At 43.0% G+C, this 20,414-nt stretch overlaps 1 protein-coding gene across 2 annotated transcripts in view; it reads left to right on the forward strand.

The window, feature by feature from the left end:
• SMC1B (structural maintenance of chromosomes 1B) overlaps positions 1–19,811 on the forward strand; it is a 110,866-nt gene extending 91,055 nt beyond the window's left edge. The window contains exons 22-25 of one of the 2 annotated variants that reach the window (XM_074983694.1): positions 4,681–4,832; positions 5,081–5,150; positions 18,766–18,876; positions 19,200–19,811. In XM_074983694.1, the coding sequence (XP_074839795.1) occupies positions 4,681–4,832; positions 5,081–5,150; positions 18,766–18,876; positions 19,200–19,310 (444 nt within the window). In that variant the 3' untranslated portion in view covers positions 19,311–19,811. The remainder of the gene's footprint in view (positions 1–4,680; positions 4,833–5,080; positions 5,151–18,765; positions 18,877–19,199) is intronic. The other variant, XM_074983695.1, reaches the window with a different exon arrangement.
• Positions 19,812–20,414: the final 603 nt, after the last annotated feature.

The following is a 20,414-nucleotide window of genomic DNA, read 5'->3' on the forward strand; positions in this document are numbered from 1 at the left end:
CATGTCTACAGAAGCCTTGCTTGTGGTAGTATCCCTCTTATGATATTGATAAGAATATAATTAACTTGGATTTGTCCCCAAGTTTAGATATGGTTGATCAACATTTTATACTTTGCGTGGTTGCTCTTAGTTTTTGTAACAGCCAGTATAAAAATAAAAATTATTTTATTGTCCAAGTAAAATTAAACAGCGAAAAATAAATTGAGATTATTTTAAATGTATGCCTTTAATCGGAAATTATATTGGTAATAAAGATAAGGAACAGTGTTGAAAATATGACTAAGATAAGTCTGCCTTAGATATTGGTTCTTTGATTATGGTGTCTGTCACATCTCAAAGATTACAAGATAGCATCTTCTTCGAATGGGCCCCATGGATGCTCCACATCAGGTGTCGGGCTGGCCCTGGTGCCACAGATCGGAGATTTGCAGAGCAGTTGCCATTCGGATTGCCCATGCACAGGAGCACGCCGAGTCTTTTGTGCACTTCTAGTCATGTGTTATCCGGGCTGAATCAGTTCCTCTCAACTGCCCTCGGCTGCAGACTGTGTTCCTCAGTAGCACACCTGAAAAACAGTTTTTGATCTTTGTTACTTATTGTACATAGTTTCTCTTCCCAAGTTAGTAGTAGTAGTTCTGTTTTACTAGTTACAGTCTTCATAGTTTAAAAAAAAGTTGTATAACAGTTTTTAAGTAGAGTTAGTACTTTTTATAGCTTGTTCAATCAGTTCTTCTCATTTGCAATTCTAAGAACTAAATTGTTAACTGTTCTATTGTCTTGTTAAAAAAAAAAAAAAAAAGCATGCATCAGGCTTTAAGAAACAAAAAAGCAGTCCAGTAGCACTCTGAAGACTAACAAAATAATTTATTAGGTGATGAGCTTTCGTGGGACAGACCCACTTCTTCAGATCATAGCCATACCTTATGATCTCAAGAAGTGGGTCTGTCCCATGAAAGCTCATCACTAATAAATTATTTTGTTAGTCTTTAAAGTGCTACTGGACTGCTTTTTTGTTTTTATAGTATATAGACTAGCACGGCTATGTCTCTGTTACCATTCAGCAGCCTTTAAGAAATGTGACTCTTGCCGGGAGGCAATGCTGGCCTTGGACGGCCACTCTCAATGCAGACCTTGTGTAGGATGGTCCCATGTGCCTCATAAGTGCCCACATTGCTCTAAGCTCACCTCCTCCATCAGGGTCTGTTCCTCCATCTCCATGGACCAGTGTGAACAACCAACCCAACATCGCTTTCACTATCTGCTATGCCCTTTTTACCACCGGTGGTCCAAGATCACCACAGACAAGTGCGTACTGGAAATAATCTCAGCGGGCTTTGCCATTCCATTCTGTGCCATACCTCCCACTGCTCTGCCCATCCCGTCTCTCTTCAGAGACCTCTCTCATGAGACCTTATTGAAACAGGAGGTACCTCACGAATTCAGAGGGGAAGGATTCTACTCGCGTTACTTCCTTACGGATACAAACACAGGGGGATGGAGACCCATTTTGGATCTAAGGGCATTAAACCATTACCTATGTAAGCAGCGCTTCAAGATGGTTACTATTGCTTCCATAAGTGCTGCACTGGATGACAGAGATTGGTTCACAGCCCTCGACTTACAAGACAGACATTTTCCTGTAACGATTCACCTGGCTCACAGATGCTTCCTTCAGTTTACAGTGGGAACAGAACATTTTCAGTACTGGATATTGCCCTTAGGCCTTTTGCAAGTGCCTGGGGTGTTCTCCAAGACCCTTGCTGTGATGTCAGCATATCTGCATTGCCTGGACAATTGTCTTCTCAAGAGACTCTCCCCATTGGACATCCTTCGGATGATATCCGTCACCATGGAGACATTCCAGTCTTTGGGCCTCATTGTCAGTTTACAAAAATCAGTGTCCGAGCCCGAGCAAAACATAGAGTTTATAGGGGCTCATTTCAACTCAACAATAGCAAGAGTATACTTACCTTTGCAGCGCTTTCAAGCAATTCAATCCTTAATTGAGGTGCTCATCCACAGCCCTATGATGCAGGTAATGACCTGTTTACAGTGGATGGGTCACATGGCTGCCACTACATTCGTAGTACAGAATGCCAGGCTGCATTTCCAGTATCTACAGCATTGGCAAGTGACCAGGTATATGCCCTCAAGGAACACGAGTCACAAATGAGTGCCCCAGCCATATAGGTGTTGCAATCCCTGCTGTGGTGGATGAGACCCAGCAATCTTTTATTGGGAGTTTTCTTCCAACTGCCCCAACCTTCTTCATCCATTTCTACTGATGTGTCCAGCATAGACTGGGGAGCTCATATGGACAATAATATGTCAGTGCGGGGCCAGTGGTCTCAGCGAGAAATGACTCTTCATATAAACTTCCTGGAGCTAAGGGCTGTGTCCAATTCATGCAAACATTTCCTACTCCATATGTGAGGCACGTTGGTGAGAATCTTTACCGACAACGTCACTACAATGTATTGTATAAATTGACAAGGAGGAGCGAGATCCTGCTCTGTCTGCACAGAGTCCCTCCAGTTGCAGAACTGGTGCATACAGAATGGCATAACACTGATGGCATTGTTACCTTCCTGGTGTAAACAATACCATGGCCAACCTACTGAGCAGACAGTTCACACCAGACCACAAATGGGGGATATGATCTGACATTCTCAGTCACATTTTTCGGGCTAGGGGATTGCTGTCCATAGACTTATTTGCAACCTACAGCAACAAGAAATGTCTTTATTGCTCCAGGACAAGTATAGGCCAGGGATCTCTTGGCAATGCTTTTCTTATCCCGTGGAAAGGTCCTCTTTTATATGCTTTTCCCCGATGGTCCTTATCCTTAAAGTATTGAAGAAAGCCAGGTTAGAGGGGGCCAACCTGATCCTCATAGCCCTCCCTGTCTTGGGCTCGACAGCACTGGTTCCCGATCCTGCAGTGCAGGTCAGCGAGCCCTCCACAGCCAATCCCCATAATTCCAGGCCTGCTTACACAGAACCAAGGGTTGCTGACGCACCCACAGCCGCACACACTTCACCTCATGGCTTGTTTGATAATTGGTTTGACCAGTCAGAGACCTTGTGCTCTGAACAGGTCAAGCATGTTCTGATGCACTGTCGATGAACTTCTACAAGAAAGACTTATACGTACAAATGGAAGCGTTTTATTGCCTGGTGTTCTTCACGGGAGGTGCATGTCGGAGAAGCCCCATACAGTACATTCTAGACCACTTCCTTTATCTTAAGCAAGAAGGCCTTGCTCTACCATCTTTAAAGGTGCACTTAGAGGCCATCTCGACCTTTAGTCACATGACAGAAGGGACATTGGTATTCGCACACACAATCACAGCATGCCTTTTGAAAGGTCTTGCCAACCTGTACCCTCTTCACAAACCTATATGCTGCCTTGGAGTCTAGACCTAGTTCTGGATATAATATCTAAACCTCCATTTGAACCGTTAGCGACTATTCCATTATGTCTCCTCCTTACCTTAAAAACAGTGTTCCTTCTGGCTATCACATCTGCTTGTCAAGTTAGCAAGTTACCTGCCCTGATGGCCTCTCCGCCATATAAGATTTTTATTAAGGGGGCAGTGACGCTTCGTTTACACCTTGCCTTCATTCCAAATGTTGCATCTGAATGCCACTTGAATGAGCTGATCATACTTCGTCTTTTTACTCAAGACCGTATACTTCAAGTAAGGAGACAAGACTTCATTCTCTGCATGTGAGAAGAGTTTGGCGTTTTATATAGAACGAACAAAGCCCTTTAGAAAAACAGATGGACTATTACTGTTCCTTGCACAGATATCTAAGGGCAAGGTGCTGTCATCACAGAGAATCTCAAACATTATTACTTCTTGCATAACTATGTGTTATTTTTTGTGAAAGGCAGCACTACCTGTCCCACCTAAAGCTCACTCTACTAGGACGATGGTGGCATCCATGGTCTTCTTCAAGGGCATTCCTTTGAAGGACATTTGCTGAGCAGCAACATGGTCGTCCTGCGACACGTCCGCCAAGCATTATGCCATACATCGCTAGATGGCTGAAGACACAAGTCTTTTGACAGCTGTACTTTTGGTGGCTAATGACGCCCAACTCTGGTACCCTCCTCTTTGTTTTTATGGGGACACTGCTGTGTAGTCACTTGGTGTGGAGCACCCACAGGGACCACTTGAAGAAAGAGAAGCTACTCACCTGGGTAGTAACAGTGGTTCTTTGAGATGTGTCCCCATGGGTGCTCCACTACCCATCCTTCCCCCCCGCTTTGGAATTTGTTCTTATGCCTTTCAGATGCATACTTCCGAGGTGGCTTCGAGGAACTGGCTCAGACTGGATTGCGCGCAAAGGGCCCAGTGTGCTCCTGCGCATGCACGGATCCGAACAGCAACTGCTTTGCAAATCTCCAATCTGCGGTGCCGGGGTCAGCCCAACACCTGATGTGGCGCACCCACACGGACACATCTTGAAGAACCATCGTTACTACCCAGGTGAGTAACTTATTTTTTTACTAGAATCACACTTTTAGAAATCTCTGTCTTAAATATAAATTCAATTATTCGCTACATATCAACCAAAATGTCATATTTAAACTTTGTTATATACAGTAGCAACCTTAAGCTAAACACTTTGTATGTTTCACTATTAACTAAATACTGGAACATATGTGTTTCAGGCATTTCTTAGTCCTGAGAACCCTGAGGAACCATATTTAGAAGGCATTAGCTATAACTGTGTGGCTCCTGGCAAACGCTTTATGCCAATGGACAATTTATCAGGAGGTGAAAAATCTGTGGCAGCACTAGCTCTTGTGTTTGCTATACACAGGTAATCTGTTACTAAAACTTTATAGCAATGCTTTATGCTAATTTTTGAGCATCAGTGGTGTGGAAGTGGAAACAAATGCATGATATTTTCATAAGACACTTCGAACATTTATGTCATGTCTAAAAATGTGTTTTACCTTCCTGTTCTTTTCTTGGCATTACTTTTTTTGGTCAAAATTTTATGGAATAAGCTAAAATTTCAAATATTAGTATATCTATATAAAAGTAATTGACTCTCTTGCTTTTAAGTTTCCGCCCTGCACCTTTCTTTATTTTGGATGAAGTAGATGCTGCACTGGATAACACAAACATTGGGAAAGTAAGTTATTCCGTCTCTTCTTTGAAATTAATTTGCAGATAACCTAGTGACATCGTGGTAGCCTTTTGAGAGGGTGGTTTGTTTAATTTAAGGAGGCTGGCACAAAGAGACTAGCTCTGATATTCCCTATTGGCATATATAAGTAGGGATGTAAAATGTTAGCCAATTAACTGGCAAGCAGTAGTGTCACTGGTTAACTGCCATAACCATTAACTGTCCCTGAGCTTGCTAGCCCCCTGGGTGTGCCCCTCCTCCACTCCCTTGCATGGCCCCATCCAATTTAAACAGTTAACTTTTTAAATGATATTTACATGCCTAATATCAAATCAGACTTTGTTTGGAACAAATTTAAGAATTTTCTGAGTGATGGTTTCTGTGTGGATTCCACATTTGAGTGCACATGAGCACACTGCACCTTTTAGGAAACTTTTAGTAAGCCATGTCCACTTGTCCACACATGCACACATGTATGTTAAAACAACAGCACTCACAGCAAGTTGGAAAACATTGGACTTAGGGGCAAATGTCCCCTTTGCACCAGCTCCGCAACTGCCTGTGTTAAATTTAACACTGTTGTCATGGGGTGCTTCATTCACCTACAGTCTGGTACCTAGTCCTGACTACTCTGGGGATTAGCTTGAGGTTGACTCCCTCATCCATGGTTTGCATGCCATCACTATCTCTGGTCTGCAGCTTTTTTCACTCTAAGACCGTCAGTGTCTCCCTAGTAACTCAGCCCTCTGGCTAGGACACTCAGTGAGTCACCTCATGAAGTAAAATGTCCTTCAGGGCTCATTTGCAGACCTGTCTTTTTGTGTTTAGTTTTGACCTCCTATAAACAGTGCAGCAGGGCCTATGCCAGTACCGTGGTTGCTCTGTTTGCAGTCCTCCTTGGACTTACTCTGGTATCTGTCTCTTTTGTCCTGAACCCAGGTCTCCAGTTGGATCAGTTTCAGTTCAGCCCCCTTCTGGGGTTACTCAAGTTCCAATACCTTACCTTGGCCTGTTTAAACTTCCTTCTCTTAGGGCACTACCATTTCCCTAGTGACTGTTAGGTGAGACCCAGGCATGCTAACTGCTCCAGGTGTTTATCCAGGGATGCTACATATAGTCCCAGACTGCTTCCTTTAGCCATGCTGCCACTATTATCTGGGCTACTTCTCGTGTGTCTGGTTTCCTCCCTCCCTCCCTGGGTTTGCCAGCCAACCTACTCCCTCCACTCAGGTAGTGAATATAGCCTGCCTGTAATCCTTTCCACTTGCTGTGTTGCTGTCTACCTGCTTTATACAACCCCTGCCTCTTCCTGGTCCACTGAGACTGCTCTCAGTCATTCCTTACTACCCAGCTTCTCCAGGTTTCACCTGTTTAGCTGCTCTACCGCTTTCACCTTCTGGGTGGGGTAGATGCCCCATCATATTTGTATGGCATCAAAATAGAAATTCGAAATATAAATTTAATCTACATTTACCTGCTGAGTAAGAGTGTGGTAGGGATCTGAGCTATTATCTACACTTAGCTTTACCATTGGCCTACTTCAGCCATGCAAATTATGTAGTTGAAGTCAACAAACCTACTGCAGTGTCTTTCATATGATAAGGTTGTCAGGGTCTGCTCTCCTGTCAACGCCGGCTACACTTCTTATTTTGCTGGTGTACTGGCATTGATGGGAGCACATTCAGAGATCTATTTATTCCATTTTCAGTGATTCAGTAAATTGATTCCATGTGGATCGATCCCTCCTATGTTGATCCCTGGCATTGTGAAGACACACCCTTAGATGTGTGTGGAGTGATGAAATATTGTATATGCAGAATATATCTCTACAACTGTAATTTCAGTGTACAAAGAAATACTTGAGGATTTTAATAGAGGTGTATGACATGAGATTCATCTGTGAATTGTTGATATCCTGATGTGTTTTAGCAATGCATGCTTAATCTCTTAACCCACTTAACCTCTGAGATGTAATAAGGGTCTTTTAAGCTATAAAGCACCAAGTAATTTTATCCCCAGAATTATTACCTATAGCTATTTTATTTTAAATATAAAAAGAGGGAAAAATGAAATTAAAACTGAGGCAAGCAATGGTTACTTCATCTAGTCTTTTCTGTATCTCTGTGTAGCACTCTCAAAAAGATTACATTTTAAAGGTGGGTCCTCAGCTGATGCAGACACTCTTTTCTAGGTAGATAAAACCAAATTATATTATTCTCAAAATTAGTAGTGAGACCTGCTTTAAGGTATCATGGATAAGTAACATAGTTATAGTTATAGATATGTATATAGATAGAGATCTGTCTGTCTGTCCATCTATCTGTAACTGTACTTATAGATGAGTAAAGGAGTTTTGTTTGAATTGGTATACACAGTCTGAACAATCTGATGTTTAACAGAAGACGTTATAACCAATAAATTGCAATAGGATTTCTATATACCCTTAAAGTTATTAAGAGAAAAATGTAAAATCTAATCCATTGACAGGGCAATGAGAAATTCTACCCCTCCGGTAATGCTGATGTTGTGGTAATGTCATGATGCAGAAGTAGCACTGAACTGGAGTGTTTACTCCAGTGCTCCCAATAACATTTTCAGTCCTTGGGCATGTTGAATTTTCTTAACTGTAACACTAATATTGAGGTCATGTGGGGATGTGCAGCATCAGTATGAGAAAAAACTGTAGATATAAATACGTATTTTAAACCAATCATAGGAGAAAAAAGTCTTAAAACAAGGGATAACTAATAAGGGCAATGCTTAAGATGTTTGTTTGTTTATTTGTTTAATACGAAATCAAATAAAAAGAAAATTAACACTACCCTTAGAGTACATGCATTTTATCATACTTTCTAACAACTCAAGCTAGTAAACACACTAAAATGGGGCATACTGAAAGCAGCTATGTAAATAAATCAGATGAGGCCATTAAGTAAAAGCGTTAAAAAAGCACCAGATTCCCCATTTAACAAACTACTCCCATAAACCATTAAATCTTCAGAATCTCCACTAAAGCGGCTCTCAAAAATGAAGCATGTACAGACTTATGCAGTTCACAAGACTATCCCTCTTGCATGCATATTATCCTTGCATAAGTTCAGCTTTAAGATACTAAACAAAGTTATGTGTCAACTAGAAATAGTCATGCTCTCCTTGCAAATATTAGTATTTACTAATACTGGAAAGAAGAGTAAATGGCATTCAGTCAGGCTTCTACAGTTTCTCTGGGATGTCATCTCTTAATTTGTTTAATAGTGCACAAACATAGAATAGTAAAAGTAAGTAATAAAGCAACACAGACAGCAAAATATGAAGAAATATCATGTGTTTGATTATGGGTATTTTAAATCAATGTTTAAGATCTATGTTGTGCAAGTGAAACAGAGGCCTATAAAAACAGATAAAAGTTTGCTTGGTTTGAAACTTTCTCAATGTGTGTGTCACCAACTTAAAGAGAAGAGGCCCCAGAGCATATTAACACATTGCTTCACAGTTTGTAAACTGATCTACTGTGCTTCATAGAGCTTGCAAATAAGGTCTTCATCCTACAAAACACCTAGCATCAGTGGCAGCACACCTAATGCTTGCTATTTCTAAGTTTGCCCATTGACACATAAGAGCCAGAACCATACCAGAGATCAAAGATGTGGCCTTAATGGTTTGCAATACTCTTCCCTAAACAAATTCTAAAACATCATGGAAAGCACTTGTGTGGAATCCAACTCTAACTGAAAAGTCAAACAAATAAAAAAGATCCTGGTGCTACACTTCTTCCAGTTTTAACAATGTACCATGTATTAATTAGTAACATATGATGTTCTAAAAACTCATTAAGGTTGGAGTTTTCAGATACCTACACCACCAAAAATTCTGATAAAAGAATTCTTCCTTCACATAAGACATTAACACCTGTGTAAACTTTGTACAAAATGTAATTATACAAATGTCGTGAGCTAGGCATATCCACATTTTTTTTTGCTTCAGTACTTACTTACTAAAGCCTGAATCCTTATCTACAAAAGCAGCCTAAATGGTTTACAGTAGAAAAACAACAAATACCAGTGAAGACAGATCCTACGTTAAGATCTGCTAATGCAGAATCTCTCACCCTTTATTTTGATGCTCTGGATCTGTCTCTCTCCAAACAAATTAATTTTTAGCTCAGGCTTTCTAACATCTCTGGGCAGATAGCCACCTGTTAATAAACTTAACATGGCCAAAAGCAAGCACTTTATCCTTCCCTGCTGATACTAGGTAAAAAATATGTTCATATAATCATAGAATACTATAAATGGAAGGGTTTATCTAACCTGCTCTTAAACATCTCCAATGATGGAGATCCCACAAACTCCTTAGACAATTTATTCCAGAGCTTAACTGCCCTGACAGTTAGAAAGCTTTTTCCTAATCTCCAACCTAACCCTCTCATTATGCAATTTATGTCCATTGTTCTCCTTAACCTCTGAGGGTAAAACAAAAAGCAGTTAGTTTCACACTTGTAAAATGGAAGTGATTTGTCTAGAAAGGAGTATTTCGGAAAGGGATCTAGAAATTGTAGTCGGACCCATAAGCTAAGTATGAATCAAAAGTATGTTCTTGCAAAAAAGAAAACATCATTCTGGGATGCATTAAGAGGAGTGTCATAAACAAGACACAAAATAATTATTCTGCTCTACTCTGCACTGATTAGGTCCTAACTGGAATATTGTATCCAGTTATGGGCACCATATTTCAGGAAAGATTTGGAGAAAGTCTAGTGAAGAGTAACAAAAATGTTTAAAGGTCTGGAAAACATGATTTATGAAGGATGATTGAAAGAATTAAGCCTGTTTAGTTTGGAAAAGAGGAGACAGAGGGGACATAACAGCTTTTAAGTACCTAAAACTTTGTTGCAAGGAGGCAGGAGTAAATAATCTTTCCTAAGTGGAGTACTTTACATTTGTCCTTACTTCAGACTGTTTCTCCAGTGTATCCATATCATTTTGAATTATAACCCGGTCCACCAAAGCACTTGCAACCCCTGCCAGCTTGGTAACATCCACAAACTTTATAAGCATACTCTCCAAGCCATTATCTAAATCGTTTTTGAAGATATTGGACAGAACTGGTCCCAAAACTGGTCCCTGTGGAGCCCTACTTGTTACACCCTTCCAGCATGACTGTGAACCACTGAATACAGTTATTCAACTAGTTATGAACCCACCTTATAGTAACCCCATCTATGTTGTATTTTCCCTAGTTCATTGATAAGATGATCATGTGAGACTGTGTCAAGTACTTCATTAAAGTCCAGTTATACCACATCTACCACTTCCCCCTTGTCCACAAGGCTTGTTATCCCATCAAAAAAAAAGCTATCAGGTTGGTTTGAAACAATTTGTACTTGACAAATCCATGGTGGCTGTTACTTATCACCTTGTTATCTTCCAGATGTTTGCAGATTGATTCCTTAATTATTTGCACCATTATCTTTCCTGGAACAGAAGTTATGCTGACTGTGTCTCTAATTTTCTGGGTTGTCCTTATTTCCCTTTTTTATAGTTAGGCAGTATATTTGCCCTTTTCCAGGCTTCTGAAATTTCTGCTGTCTTCCGTGATTTCAAAGATGATAGTTAATGGCTCAGGTACCTCCGCAATTAGAATGCATTTCATCAGGCCCTGGTGACTTGGAGACATCTATCTTTTCTAAGTAATTTTTAACTTATTCTTTTTCTCTTTTAACTACTGAACCTATCTTCCTTCCTCCAGCATTCACTATTGTAGGCATTCAATCACCATCAACCTTCCTGGTGAAAACTGAAGTAAAGAAATTGTTAAGCTCCTCTGCCATTTCCACATTTTCTGTTGTTATTTTTCCCTCTTCATTAAGCAATGGATCTCCCTGTCCTTGGTTTTCCTCTTGTTTCTAATAAATATCCAGAATGTTTTCTTGTTACACTTTATATCTCTGGCTAGATTGAGCTCATTTTTTGCCTTAGTCTTTTTAATTTTGCTTCTGCAGACTCGTGTTATTTGTTTATATTCAGCCTTTGTAATTTCACCAAGTTTCCACTTTTTATAGGAGTTTTTTATATATATTTAGATCATTCAAAATGATGGTTAGGGTGGTCTCTTGCTGTACGTCCTGTATTTTCTATGCAGTGGAATAGTGTGCTCTTGAGCTCTTAATAATATCCCTTTGAAACATTGCCAACTGTCTTCAAATGTGTTCCCTCTTGTTTTCTGTGGGATCTCACCGACCAGCTCTGTAAGTTTGCTAAAGTCTTCCTGCTGCTTCAAGTGATGTCCCCATGTGTGCTCCACTGTAGATGCTGGGCTTGTCCCAGGTCTGCAGATCAGAGACTCTTCAAAGCTGTATCTGGCCAATCTGTGCATGTGCAGTCACTGCGTCAGTGTTTTCGCTCTTTTGGTTGCATGGGCAGATTGGCTTTAGTCAGTTCCCTTCAACTGCCCCAGGCTGCAGATGGCGCTAACTGCCTCTCCTTGGTTTTGACATCGTGAGATTCAAAAAAACCTTTATCTTCACTCTTGTTCTTGTTAAATTTACTCCATTGTTGAAGTGTTACTAGTTAGCCTTTTAAAAAAAAAGTTCTAATTACAGTTAAGTTTCATTGAAATTAAATGAGCTGCAGTCAAGTTGCTACAGTGCTGGGCTCACAAGGGTTTAAAAAATGCAAGCAATGTCATGAGGCGATTCCTGCCTCAGATGGTCATATCTCCCAGAAATGCAAACACTGTACCAAAGTAATAGCAAGAGCACAGTGCGACCACAAAATGCGCCTCAAAATGATTTTATTTGACAAGGCTCTTCAGTCCTCTAATGAGGAGACCATGAGAACCGTGGAACAGCCCTCACATAAGTGCAGGGCTTCTTCAATGTCTGTCCCTGCAAAAAAAAAAATCTAACATGTCACCAGCCAGATCATTGCCTGCCATCTCGCAGAGCACATCTGATGTAACAGTGAAGCAGGGCACTTCTGGCACTGCCCCTTCATATTCAAAGGCAGCTGCGGACTTGAAGATGGCAAAATCCATACTGATAGCATTGAAGTACTTGGGCCCGAAAGACTCAGAACTGAGAGTGGTGGTGCTGTCATCTTCTAAATGTCTGGGCCTCAGTGCTTTGGCACTGGCACCACCCTCCAGCACCAATACCTGTGCCATCCTTGGCACCATCATCACCAGAACTGTTATCCCCAGCACTGACAACTCTGGTTTGCTCCCAGCACCACCTGTACGTGCACCAACAGCACCAGAAGCCCCTCACTATTTGGCACCCAGGAAGGCAGCGGCAAAATCCCAGCACCGTAGTCCTACTGCTCGGTCCCCTTCACCTACTTTTTCACTGGTGCATTCTCCAGCTCCAAAAGTAGCAGCACCAAGGTCACCTCCTATGCGAGCAGGCAGATCAGGAAGACATAAGCCATGCTATTATGAACTCTGCAGACTATGGTCACCCTTCTTAACTTCTCCTACACATGTTAGCTCTTCATACCATAGACACTTATCACCATCCCTGTCTTCATATCACACGGAACCCTCCCGGGACTGGCATAGACACTCGTATGGATTGGTATGCTCACATCACTCTAGTAGCTGCCGATACCATGATCACTGATGTACTGTTCTTCCAGACAATACTCCCCTCATCAGTGGTCCTACGACAGGTCTCCCTCACAAGGCTGTTCCAATACGGGCTACATTTCTCTTCAGTGATCACCTGTTTGGGACCCATCTGCACCATCACAATCTCCATCACTCCAGCAGTTGGAATCGGAGATGGCACCTGCATCAAACATAGAGGAGCACCAACCAGATGCCTATCTCACAGACCGCTCGTCCTTGTCACCGGATGGAGCCATCATACCCGGGGATGTTTTCCCCTCGGATGACATTAAACAGTTTAATGACCTTTTCAAGACAGTCGCTATCAGCAAAGATGTGCAGCTAGATGAGGTGCCGGAAAAACAGTGACTGCTCCTAAAGAACCTGCATCCAGCTCAGTCTTCTAAAATAGCCATTCCTAGAGAAGACAACATTATGGAGGTGGCTGAGGACATCTGGCAAACCTGTGCCTCAGCCCCTCCTACTAACAAAAAAAATATGAGCAAAAAGTACTTTGTGCCCTCAAGGGGGATGGAGTTCCTCTTTACACATTTACAACTCAATTCACTTGTCATGGATGCTACACTACAGAGATCATGCACAGCACAATTTAGGTGTGCACCAGCAGCACCACCTCCTTTGTCCAGGCACTCTCAATCTTATACCTCACACAGACATGGTTATTCTCCATGTACCATTCTCCATACAGAATACTCCATAATCACCTGCAAGGCATTATCACCAACTGTTCTGTGCCAGATCCCAGAACTATAAGACGTGTTATCGTCGAGAATGAGATGTGCATGAGTGACTGGAGTCACCAGAAAGATACTCCATGGTGTCCACCATCAGAGCCTCAGCCGCCATCTCCTCCTCCTCAGTCTGGGGAAGAAGAGGCCAGTTTTTCTGCCATTGATGCCCCTCCTAGCCCGTCGTCGCCAACTGATCTTTCTTCATCTTCACCTGATGAGGCTGCTATTCCCAGTGATACATCTCCCCTGGTGATCTCAGGGAGTTTCAAGACTTGTTCCACAGTGGTCGGTATGCAAGGTATTAAACTAGCACAGGATGGGAATTTTCTAGCTCATTACAGGGGCTCTTTTGCATACCTGGCTTTATGTAGTTCTTGACTCCCCCATCTCACCCCCCACTTCTGCCGCTCTGCTCTCTGATTTGCTCACCTTCATTATATTTTCTGATTTGTCAACCTTGATTACTATGTTTGGTTCTCTGTGCCTTAAACATGGAGTCTGTTCTGGTATGGCTATGACCTGAAGAAGTGGGTCTGTCCCACGAAAGCTCATCACCTAATAAATCATTTTGTTAGTCTTCAAAGTGCTACTAGACTGCCTTTTTTGTTTTAGTAGTACATAGACTAGCACGACTGTTTCTGTTACTATCCAATTACAGCATGTTTCCTTAAAGGGCTGTCTAACTTGTACCCACGAAGGGGGCCTGTTGGGCCCCATGGAATTTGGACTTGGTCCTAGAGACGCTGATGGGAGGCCCATTCAAGCCTATGGCCAAGGCCCTGCTCAGATTGTTAACATTAAAGACCGTGTTCCTCCTGGCGATTACTTCCGCCCGAAGGGTAATCGAAGTGTCTGCCCTCATGGTGACCCCGACATACACGATTTTTAACAAGGACAGGGTTATACACTAATCTCGAGTACTTGATTTACGAGTACTTGTTAAAATGAGGGGGAGACATACCTACCAATGTTCACTAGATGAGTGAACTTCCCCTGCTAATACGAGCAAGCCGCTGACGGGGGCTACCAGACCAGCAGCCTCGCAGCTGGCTCTGCTCCAGCCAGTGGGTCCCCAGTGGGGGTGGGGCCGGGGTGAGTTTGGGCCCTGGTGGGAGAGTGGGGGCAGTGAGTCCCGCAGCCCCCTGGCTGTGCTCCAGCCACTGGTTCCCTGGCAGGGTGTGGCAAGATTGACAGCCCTGTGGCTGTCTCCGCTCCAGGCGCAGGGTTGCCGGTGGGGCGGGGGTGAGTTTGGCAGCCCTGCAGGGCCCCCAGGTGTGGGGTGGAGAGACTGAAAGCCCTGAGGCTGGCTGTGCTCCAGCCCCGGGGTCCCTGGCGGGAGGGAGCAGCAAGTCCGGCAGCCCCCCCAAGGTCCCTGGTGGGAGGCAGAGAGACTGGCAGCCCTGTGGCTGGCTTTGCTTCAGCTCCCGGGTCCTGGGCGGGGGTGGCAGTGAGTCTGGCAGCACCACGGCTGGGGTGCCTGGTTGTGGGGGCAGTGAGTTGGGCAGCCCCCCCAGCTGGCTGCACTCCAGCGGGTCCCTGGGCAGCTTGTACAGGCTCAGGCAGCTGGACAGCTGGGGCTGAACCAGGCATCCGCAAGGTGGGGGCTGTGCTGTTAGCCTGGCTGGTCCATAGTTGGCCTCCTTGCTGGGATGGGGCCAGCACAGGGACCGGCACTGCAGCCAGGGCTGTAGCTGGTCTCTGCAGGGCCTGGGCCACACTTGCAGCTTGGGGGGGTCATGCCAGTAGCCCATTTGGGGTGGAGCTGGTGCCCACGGGCCCCAGGACATGTCCAGCATAGGGCTGGAACCAGCCATTGCAGCCTGTGGCTGGGCTGGTGTCAGTCCAGCAGGAGGTAAAGGAGCCCTGGGGCTTGCAGGGACAACACTAAGGCTTCAGTGTTGGCGCCCATCTCAGGGCAGGGTGGCACAGCTCCACTGAGTCAGCTATTCACTATTTTCCAGGCAACCCCGTTCATAAATTAGTAAGCAATCCATTCAATGTTGATGTCAATACATTGCCAGACGTATTGCAAGAACAAGCACTCAAAGTAGGCATCCTTCAGTCTGCATAGACTATGGATCGCGCCCTTTATAGTTTCAATTGAGGACTTCATTTACAGCGTCTACTGTGACTATGAAGACCCACACGAGAGTGACAGTCCTTGCTGCATCTCTTGCAGATGCGGTGGATGTCTGGCAAGTCCTTAGTGTGCTTTCTGTGCACTTGCTTCTCCTCTGCTAGCTGTCTGATCCTCATCTCGCCCTTCTGAAGGCCCTTGTGTAACCCCTACCTCCATCTGCTGTGGTCATCTGCTAGTTCTTCCCAGTTGTCCAGCTCGATGTCTCTCTCTCTGAGGTCTCTCTTGCAGACATCTTTGTGGCACAACTGGGGGCGTCCGGGAGGTCTTTTGCCAGAGGCTAGCTCACCGTACAGGATGTCTTTTGGAATCCTTCCATCATTCATCCTGTGGACGTGGCCAAGCCAGCGGAGCCGACGCTGCCTGAGGAGGGTGTGCATGGTTGGGATTCCAGCTTGCTCGAGGACGGTGGTGTTGGTCACTCTGTCCTTCCATGATATTCCAAAGATGTGCCTGAGGCAGCGCAAGTGGAAGACGTTCAGCCTCTTTTCCTGGTGGGCATACAGGGTCCAAGTCTCGCTGCCATAAAGGAGGGTGCTGAGGATGCAGGCTCTGTAGACTTGGATTTTGGTGTGAGTGTACAGCTTGTTGTTATTCCACACTCTTGCTGAGTCTGGACAGAGTTGTGGCCGCTCTTCCGATCCTCCTATTTAGCTCAGTGTCCAACGACAGGGTGTCAGTGATGGTGGACCTGAGGTAAACGAACTCGTGGACGACCTCTAACGTATAGTTGTCAATGCTGATTGATTGGGATTCAGCAACATCCTGACCGAGTATGTTTGTCGTCTTTAGGCTGATTGGTAAGCCCAAAGTCCTTGCACGCTTTGGAGAACTGATCCAGCAGTTTTTGAAGCTGGTCTTCTGTGTGACACACTACAGCAGCAGCATCTGTGAACAGCATGTCTCTGATGAGGACTTGCGCACCTTAGACTTAGCTTTCAGCCTTGCAAGGTTAAAGAGTTTCCCATCAGATCTTGTGTACAGCAAGATGCCCTCTGTTGAAGATCCAAAGGCATGCTTCAGGAGGAGTGCGAAGAAGATCCCGAACAGTGTCGGAGCAAGCATGCATCCCTGTTTGACGCCGCTCCTGATTCTGAAAGCATCCGATAATGCGCCATCATATTGGATGGTTCCTCTCATGTCTTCGTGGAATGACTGGATCATCCTGAGTAACCATGGAGGACAGCCTATCTTGTGGAGCAGTATGAACAGACCATCCCTGCTGACCAAGTCAAAGGCCTTGGTCAGGTCAATGAAGGCTATGTAGAGTGGTTTCCTCTGCTCCCTGCACTTCTCCTGCAGCTGCCTTAGAGAGAAGACCATGTCAACGGTAGACCTCTGCACGGAATCCGCACTGCGATTCGGGGTACACCCTCTCAGCAATCTTCTGGCGTCTGTCAAGGATGACGCGAGCAAACAGTTTACCAGTGATGCTTAGAAGGGAGATTCCATGGTAGTTGTTGCAGTCCCTTCTGTCTCCTTTGTTCTTATACAAGGTTACAATGTTAGCGTCGCGCATATCCTGTGGAACCTCACCCTCTTTCCAGCACAGGCACAGTAGCTCATGTAGGGGTTCCAGGAGTGTGTCCGCGGCACACTTGATTACCTCTGGTGGTATACCATCCTGGCCAGGGGCCTTTCCTGCTGCAATGCTGTCGATGGCTTTCTTCAGTTCATCCACAGTCGGTTCCTGATCCAGTTCGTCCATTACTGGTAGGAGCTCGATGGCATCGAGGGCTGCGTCAACCACAACAGCCACTGTGAGCAGCGAACAGGGGAGTTTGCCTCTGGGCAAAGCGTCCTAGAGGAGCTTGGGTGAGTGTGGGATTTGGGGGGCTGTGTGGTGAGCTGGTGGGTGAATGTCTGTCTGTGCAGCTATGTTACTTTGCAGAGAAGGGCAGTTTGATCAGCTGCCTGTATGCCTGAGCCTGTGTTGTGCAGAGAGGAGCAGTTTGCAAGGTGTGAATTGGGGGAGTTCCCTGCCAGGTGAGCCTTCAAGGGCTGATTAGACTGGAGGCAAGGCTTTGAGCCAGGTCTAACCAGCTAGCAGCTCTCCCTATAAAAAGGGAGCTTTCAGCGAACACTGTGAGCAGCGAAGCACTCCAAAATAAAATATGATTCAAGTGCAAAAGCATTTTGAAAACTCAAGCTTGGAGGAATTTGGGGTAAAATATTTCCCCATGTACTTGAAAGTTGGGGAGGAAGTGCTATGTATTCTTCCATTTTTGTAAATATACCCCGGTGAAAAAAGCTTTTCAAATTTATTCACATTGAAAATGAAACAAAGAAATCCACTGGATGTCAAAATTTTATTTGTGTTGTGCACTTTCATCTTTCAAATCTACGAGTTCCCAACTTGTCAAGAAAATGCAGTGTCATCCTTCACATTAAATTCATTTTGTTTCTGCTGTTAAACTCCATTATTAAATTTTTGGGCCAAGAGAAATTATTCGTGCTTAGTTTTAGTTTTAAATAATGTTTTTATATAAAGTTTGTGTTTATTTTAAATTATTAATTGAATTTTGAATTCAGTTATTCAAATTCAAATTACAAATGGGTTAAAAGGGGAGTTGTATGATGGAAAAGAGGTGGGGGTGTGTGAAGTTCTCAAAGTTGAAGTTCTCTCTCTCAAAAAAAAAAAAAAAAAAGTGGGGGTGTGATGCTGAAGGGTTTGGGAACCCTGCCTTACATTAACTTAAGAAATGTCACATTGCTAAAGTGGATTATTTTCATATATGTTTAAAAAGGCCAAACTTGAGAACTGCTGGGCGCGTACCTGGCATACAGCGTCATTTTGGCCAGTTATATTCCCCTTTTTACCCTGCCCATTATATAAATTAATTCTGTTTGCTAAGTAGTTCTTTTTACTATTATTCCCAATTATATTGTGATTTAAAAACTAAGTCCTATGGCACCTTATAGACTAACATGTTTGAGCATAAGCTTTTGTGGGCAAAGACCCGCTTCATCAGAAAGCTTATGCTCCAAAATACCTGTTAGTCTATAAGGTGCCACAGGACTTCTACTTGTTTTTGAAGATACAGACTAACTCGGCCACCTTTCTGATAATTGTGATTTAAAACTGACAGAACCCACTTATGCTACTATCTGTGGCTTTTCTCCAAAGGTATCAAGCTTCATTAAAGAGCAGGCACAGGAACAGTGTCAGATGATAGTTATTTCTCTAAAGGAAGAGTTTTATTCCAGAGCAGATGCATTAATTGGAGTTTGTCCAGAGGTACGACTCATAATTTTTGTCTTCATTTCAGTCAAATTAACTTAATATGGCAATTAAACTATTTAAAAATTACAGCTACAACCAATTATTCCTTCAGAAATGACCCCCCCCCCTTAATGTTCATTTAAAAATAACTTATCTAGAGATATGTGGTTGAAATGCATTTTGCCATTCAGGAGCACTCATAGGAAGTGCTTAATAGTGTTACAGAAAAACCTATGTATAGTTAAGTGATCCTTCTGATGGCTGCATAATCTTATAGGTAATGATGCTTATTCTGACCATATATGCTTGTAGACTGATTTGTTTCTTCCTCCTTTCAGCAAGATGATTACATGTTTAGTCATGTACTCACTTTGGATCTGACCGTGTATCCAGACATTGATGACAGTAAACAAAAAGAGACGAACAAATACAGTGCCACCTTCGAATAAAACATGAAAGTTTCAGGGTCATCTGAATAACAAAACTATGTTTTCTACAGCCACTTTATGGCAAGTTTGTAAGCTTTTTGAATATTGCTTTTAAATATATTCTTATGCAGAAGTCAAAGAACTTAGCTTCCTAACCACAAAGCCATTGCTTAAAATTTGAAGAAAAAAATATTGAATTAATTGACCTAGTTTTGTTTCAGGTTTTATGGCGTATAAATGTGTTTCTGCTGTTACAAAGTCAAAATAACCTTTGGAAAGACATTACTGGAATTGGTAAATTCCAGTGGCTAGTGACTGATCTTTTAAAGTATGTTCTTGTTGGTTAGCATTAAGATAAATTAGGTCACATTAATAAACTACTGCATGATTTTTTTTTTTTAATATGGATGTTGCAGTTTGCTATGCTTAATTCAGATGACTGCCGTCAAAAACCCAAACCTCATCTGTTAAAGCTAACTTTTCAATGTTAAATTATTGAGAATAAAAATGTTTGAAAAAATATTGAAAAATACAAGTTTTTTCTAAAATAGGAAGGTTCTCACTATGAAGTTACAAATGCAGTTAGGTTAAATATAAATACAAGTTGTGGCTTCATTTAAAAAAAACAAAAACAAAAAAAAACTATGTATGTATCAGAAGAGCTACTATTAGGGAAGGGACATTATTTTCTGTTTCCAAAATTTGTAGAAGACCACATTTTTCCTGAAAGGGAATCCAGAGCTTCCTCGTACCATGTTCTGAGTGTCCTGGAAACTGAAAAAAGCTAAACCCATATTGCATGGACATGTTTGCAATTCATTACCAAGCCACAAATGGGTATACTACTTCCCCTTCATGCTGTTCCTAGGGTACTGTTTTGGGGATTTTTCCTCTTTTGCATTTTTAGCAAACAGCCTGTACAGATTACAGATAAAATATTAATCATAACACTTAATGGCCAAATTGTGATCCCCTCACAATGAATAATTGCAGTCTGATACTTTATTTCTGGGTAAGGAGCACAGAACTATAGGATTCCAACACAGCAAATTTAAACAGACTAGTTTTCATGATCAGTATAAAACTGTATGACTATATCTAGTTCCTGAGCTAGAAAGTTTTTGA

Source organism: Carettochelys insculpta, chromosome 1 (genome assembly GCF_033958435.1).
Source record: "Carettochelys insculpta isolate YL-2023 chromosome 1, ASM3395843v1, whole genome shotgun sequence".
Taxonomy (NCBI): domain Eukaryota; kingdom Metazoa; phylum Chordata; order Testudines; family Carettochelyidae; genus Carettochelys; species Carettochelys insculpta.